The sequence below is a fragment of the Salvia miltiorrhiza genome, chromosome 5, assembly GCF_028751815.1.
Source record: "Salvia miltiorrhiza cultivar Shanhuang (shh) chromosome 5, IMPLAD_Smil_shh, whole genome shotgun sequence".
NCBI classification, from domain to species: Eukaryota; Viridiplantae; Streptophyta; class Magnoliopsida; order Lamiales; family Lamiaceae; genus Salvia; species Salvia miltiorrhiza.
Genome location: NC_080391.1, coordinates 57,235,647 through 57,241,816, shown reverse-complemented (window position 1 = coordinate 57,241,816; position 6,170 = coordinate 57,235,647). Strand labels below are relative to the sequence as shown.

Genomic DNA, 6,170 nt, shown 5'->3' with positions numbered 1-6,170 from the left:
ACGACTTCGTCTCGTCGGATGTAGCACCACAATCCGACGAGCTCCGGCGAACTGAATAAGGATCGAAAACTGAGCTAGAGGTGGAATGCAGAATGCAGACTATTTTGTGAGTTGTGAGTTGTGAGTTTTCAGAGTGAATTCTAAAGCTCACCATACACCCATATTTATAGGTGTTAAACCGAGTGTGAACGGATCGGCAGTCAACTCCGGCGGCTGCGGTAGGTGGCCGCAATCGTTGAACGCAGAAGTTGAAACAGTCAATTCCGGCGGCTGCGGTAGGTGGCCGCAATCGTTGAACGCAGAAGTTGAAACTGATTTTCCCTCTTCAACATCCAAACTTTGACATACAATATCTCACTCACCGGAAATCGGTTTTGAGACTTCAAGTATATCACGTTGATCTACTCGAGATGTAGATTAACATCCAATTATTATTTTAATTAAATAATAAATATTTAATTAAATAATAATTTTCAGATTTGGCATAAAACCATATTTCCAACACTTTCTTCTTTCCCGTGAAACATCCATCAGTTTTTAATTTCATATCAGCAAAAATACTCACTGAAATTCATTATCGCCGCTGCGCCATCGTCGTCGCCGAGCCTCTGCTGCGCCGCCGACAACCTGCTCGCCGCTGCGCCTTCTGCCCAGACCTTAGGGCATCGATTTTGCTCGTCTTTGCTGCAACATGTGGTCTCGCCCCAATCGTAGAAGCCAACGTTTTTATTGAAGTAGCTGAACAAGGGGAGTCGAATTTCTAAATAACACCAATCTCATTGTTCTACAATTCCAGGTATCAAACATTGAAGCAACTAGGAGGGTTTAGGCTAGAAAATTAATTACTAAAGTAATGTTTTTTAGGGAAAATTACTAAAGTAATTGATTGCTATTTGAAATTCTGTATTGCTGTGGGAAATTTTGTTGAAATAAAGTAAGGAACACGGATTTGTGTTTGGTGCATTTGATTTTGATTTTTCTCCATGTTTTGGTCGGTGGGATTAAAGATAACATTTTATGAGGATTTATTTTTTGAATTCTATGATCAATTATTCACTATTGCGTGTATTAATCCTGGAATAGAAATCTGTTGCGCCACGATATCCCGCCGCTGCTGCGCCACCAATATACCGCAGGCCGCTGTGGCACCGTCGTTATCGTTGAGCCGCCGATTTCAGCTGCCGTTTTGGGTCAGTTTCTTTTTCCTATGTTCACTATTTCTTCACACATTCATGGGCAAAAAGTTATTACTCAGTCTCTCTGTTTTAGGCTTGTAGTAGATTACATTGTTTTCTCTGACTTGAAAAGCTCCTCCTTTATGTTTAATAGTTTGTCTTGTGTTGATACATGTTCTGATCAAAGAAAGTGTACTCTGTAAAGTTGGTCTAAAGAAGATTAATAATTTCATAACATTCAAGATTAGAGAAGATTATATGTACTTAATCGTTACGGGATGGATTGAAATTTGAAACTAATGCCTTGTTTTCCCGGGAATTGGCGAATTGCTACTTTGAGGTCATATGTTGTCACATTGGGTGTCCTGCAGTGTAACTGTATTCACACTTCACAAATGAGAACAAACTCATTTTTTGAGTGCTTTCATGCTATTTGCATTGCCAGCATACCAATGTGTCTAAGAAAAATAGTGACTTTGTTTGTTTGGCTGGTAGAAGCTAGAAAACAAAATTTTTAGTAGTTGTCCTATCTTTATTTATATGAACATCACTAGTGGATAAATGTTGCTAGATGTTAGTTTATCATAAAAGTGAATAAAATTGGAATATGACGAGAACGTTGGAAAGGTTATTGAGATACTAATGGTATTTGATACTAGTTTTATCATACTTCCATTCAAGTGCATAATGAGATCAGACTGATAGGTTCATCTTTTGATAGATCTCAAGACAGTTTCAAATTAAATCTGATTCCTTAGATTCTTCACAAATTAACTGTACTCGGTATTGCAATGTCATATTAAGGAAGTTAATAGCTTTCTCCAGTACATTATGGACTTTAACTCATAATTCATCGCAATAAGGATTGTCATTATATACATATATATATTGTCATTATTTGCATTTTCCTCTCATGCATTATAGAAAAATGTATGATAGAAAGATATGTATTTAAGTTCTCTACTTAGTAATGTCCTCTGTTACTATACATTATAGGTGGTGGTGTTTTGTTAAATTGTGAGAGGAATTTCAGCAGTGTTTATCTATCCACCTGGAAGATAATCGACAAGAAAGAGATAAGCTTCAACGGTGAGTTTATTTTTGTATCATGGTTCAAGTGGCCGCCATGGTTATGTAAATATCATAGATAAGCATGTATCTAGGTTATTTTTGCACCATGGTTCAAGTGGTAGCCATGGCTATATAAATACTACAGATGAGCATGTATCTAGGTAGTGAATATGGAGAATAGGTTGGGGAATGGCTTGTTCCATTCCATTTGTTGCTGTGGTGATGGCTTGGAGCCGATTATGTGATGTGTGTTTGTGTAAGAAATAGGCACAAGTGATTATAAATATTTGTGAAATTTATTGGTTAAGCAAAATCTGTTGTTCTTGATCATAAACAGCTTGCTAGTTAGTTGACTTAGTAAATAATAGAGAATATTTTTGCATTTTTCTGCATTTTTGTATTTTTTATTATATTAGCTAACTTTATTGTGTGCATTCAAAAATTGATTAAATTACTTATTTTATTAGGTTCATAATGGATAAAAGTTGGATGCAAAAACATAGACTATCTACTGAATATAAAAATGGCATGAATCATTTTCTTGATATGGCTTTCATAATGTAAGTCTCCGCGGAAAAATCATATGCCCATGCAAACACTGCAAGAACTCAAAGTGGGTAAACAGAGAAGTAGCAGAAGAACATTTGACAGTTGACGGGTTTATGAAAGGTTATACAAATTGGACTGCACATGGGGAGGGAACTTCGTTTAATCCCACTACTTCTCAAGAAGAAGATTCTTTTGTTATGTCAGACGACATGCATGATTTGATTTATGATGCATTTGGGGGCAATAATATAGATGAAAATATAATAGATGAACCGAATGAACAAGCTAAGGCTTTCTTTAAGTTGATAGATGATGCTCAACATGAACTATATCCGGGGTGCAAGCAATTTTCAAAGTTAAAGTTCATCATTAGACTCTTTCATCTTAAAGTTATTGGGAAATGGTCTAACAAATCATTCACAATGCTTCTTGAATTATTGAAAGAGGTATTTCCAGATTTGACTCAGTCATTACCCACATCTTTCTATGAGGTACGCAAGATAATTGGAGAATTGGGATTGAGTTATGCTAAGATAGATGCATGCCCTAATGATTGCATGTTGTATTGGAAAGAGCACGAGAATGACACTTTATGTCGTGTGTGCAATACACCCAGATATGTTGAAACTGAAACAAATTCATCAAGTGAGGATGATTTGTCTTTAAAGCGCAAAAAAGTGTCAGCAAAGGTATTGAGGTACTTTCCCTTAAAACCTAGATTGCAAAGACTTTTTATGCCGCCTCTAAAATGCAACATTTTTTCTTAACTACTCATCTTTTGCAAGCTACAGTTTGAAGGTTATTAGAATCATAGCCTTTTAATGTGTTTTGTTACTTCAACTAAAATAAAAATAAATTGTTTTGTAACTTTACTCTCGGTTTCTTATGACTCGGATGCTTTTTGTCTTCAAGTCCAAACCAACAATCTGCCGGAAACTGCTATGAAACCCACACCCTTTATTTTATTTATTAAAGGTTAATAAACTTGACCCCTTCTTTTACTAGCAAAATGGATTTGATTTTTTTTTTCTTTTTCTTTGTTTCCAGAATTATTTAGCTACAGATATCTAATTCTTGTGGTTAACTGGGCTATACTTTCTCCAAGTTTAGATTTTGAAATAGAAAAAAGAATTATTGTCCCTTCAAGAACCCCGGTTTCTCAATTTGATATTGCTTTTTCTGATATTGAAAAAATTTAATGTATTTTTTCTTTTTCACTGGTGATAATATTTCAAGTATATATTCCGTTTGACATTTTAATGAGTGTTAACACTTGGATGTATATGATATATTTGATTATTCAGGAAATGAGAGGTCCTAGAAGCATTGAGATATGGAAGATGGGAGCTGTGAATTATTTGGAGGCACTTAAGCTGCAAGAGAAATTGACATCTGATAGAAAAACACACAAGATCAAAGACACCCTGCTGTCCCTACAGCATCCACCCACATTTACTCTTGGCAAAAGGCGCACTGTTCATAACGTATTGGTTTCCGAGGCTGAACTCAAAGCAATGGGGGCAGAGCTTCACTATACAGAAAGAGGAGGCGACGTTACATTTCATGGTCCTCATCAGGCTGTTTTGTACCCCATCATCTCTTTGAGAGATATCCGAATAGGGGCCAGAAAATACGTGGAGAATCTTGAATCGACAATGATTGAGTTGGCATCTCTATACGGTGTCAAAGCTCGTGCTGGACACACAGGTGAAACGGGGGTTTGGGTTGGTCACAGAAAGATTGGCGCAATTGGGGTTCGCATATCTTCTGGAATTACATCCCATGGTTTGGCATTCAACATCGATCCCGACTTGAACTACTTCAAACATATCGTGCCATGCGGAATAGCAGATAAAGAAGTCACATCTTTGCAAAAAGAGGTGGGGAAGGTGCTTCCTTCTGAACAAGTGATTCATGAGCAATTGATTTCATCTTTTGTTAAAGTATTTGGCTACACTGATGTTACTTGGAGGGATAAAACCTCAGATGATAAAGAATGAATTGCACTACTTTCTTCATCATTATTCAAGGTATGCATTCTTTCTTTCCGTTGAGATGGAAGGCATTTTCTGTGGGGTGTAAGTTTTGAATAATGCTTTGATGATTCTCTTAACTTGGATCAACTGTTGTATTTGGTTCGACATTTTTTATTTCTCATTAATAAGTTACATAATCGCTCTTAACAATGACAGGGAAGATGGTTAAATACAAGTTTATATAGTACAAGCAAATCCCTTTACTATTGTCATGTTATAAAAATCTCTAATGTTGGTCATGACTAATAACTTTTATGAAGGAGTGAAATTTCATTTCATTTTCGCTTTCTTAATTGAGTTAAAACTATTGTTGGACCCAAATAATGTGTATACTTGCATTAGTAAAGAAAAAAAAAAGGAGCAAGTAGTAGCCGCACATGACTCATGTTCTAATCTTAGAGATTACTTATAGCCAAATCAGCATCACATGTCATGTGAGACCTTCTTCCCACCCTCAACTCTTTTAAATACCAAATACTATAAACAAAATATCCAGAGTAATAATAATGGTATTGCTAAAGGACCATTGCTTTCTTAAGTTGTGTAAGTTGGTGGTAGATTCTCCATTCTATTTCATTGTACAGGCGCACTCCTAATCGTAATAACCGCTCATTAACCAATAAATAATTATTAAGTAAGAATTAATTCTGATTAATTAAGAATTTCCGGCCAACACAAAGTTTTGTATTACATGTGCCGTTGTGACAATTATCATACATTTTGTGATCTAATTCAAGAATTTTGATCTTAATATTACTAAACAATAGTTTTAGTATATGCAAGTGGGAAAGGGTGAAATGGGACAGGTCATGCATATCATTGCTCTTATGTAGTGCATACATGTAATCAGTGTGAAGCTTGTGATTAGTCAAATTGACATTATTTGACTTAATCTGGTGGCCTGGAAATCAGCCTTAATATTTATTTGAATATTTTTTTATAAACGACACATGTTTCTGTCTGGCTAAAGCACGAGCTCAGCTAGCTACGAATCTACAATCAACACAAGAAATGGGCAAATGCTGACACCCACAAGAAACCTCTCCTATTGCAACACCCACAAGAAAAATGGTTTTAGTATATATTCATGATTTATATATATTATCATCAAGGAGAAAAAAAAATCATATGTTAAATTTCTCTTATGAAAATAACATGATATGATTTTTTTTTTCTCCTTGATGATAATAATCATGAATATATACTAAAACCATTTTTCTTTTCGGTGTAGCAGATTGTAGAGGTTTCATTTTTATGCTCCAGATTAGGGTTGTAAACGAATTGAATCGAGTCGAATATCATAATTTCGTATTCGTATTTGAATACTAACCGAATCGAA

The 6,170-nt window shown here is 35.4% G+C and overlaps 1 protein-coding gene across 9 annotated transcripts; it reads left to right on the top strand.

Annotated features, from left to right (window-relative positions):
• Positions 1-504: 504 nt before the first annotated feature.
• Positions 505-4,849, top strand: LOC131025420 (octanoyltransferase LIP2, mitochondrial-like). Of its 9 annotated transcripts, none has more exons than XM_057955172.1 (6): positions 511-796; positions 1,084-1,190; positions 2,172-2,264; positions 3,240-3,286; positions 3,412-3,484; positions 4,100-4,849. In XM_057955172.1, the coding sequence occupies exons 4-6, from the start codon at positions 3,282-3,284 to the stop codon at positions 4,793-4,795; spliced, it is 774 nt and encodes a 257-aa protein (XP_057811155.1). In that variant the 5' UTR covers positions 511-796; positions 1,084-1,190; positions 2,172-2,264; positions 3,240-3,281; the 3' UTR covers positions 4,796-4,849. The 9 variants fall into 9 exon arrangements, with proteins under 9 accessions (XP_057811153.1, XP_057811155.1, XP_057811157.1 ...); XM_057955174.1 differs by having other exon boundaries at positions 3,412-3,492; XM_057955170.1 differs by having other exon boundaries at positions 505-796; positions 2,714-3,484.
• Positions 4,850-6,170: the final 1,321 nt, after the last annotated feature.

Excerpts from the sequence above, each read along its gene's own strand:
- LOC131025420 (XM_057955170.1), top strand. The coding sequence starts at position 2,909 with ATGAAAGGTTATACAAATTGGACTGCACATGGGGAGGGAACTTCGTTT. Across the intron at positions 3,485-4,099 it reads GCAAAAAAGTGTCAGCAAAG|GAAATGAGAGGTCCTAGAAG; the intron begins GTATTGAGGTAC and ends TTGATTATTCAG.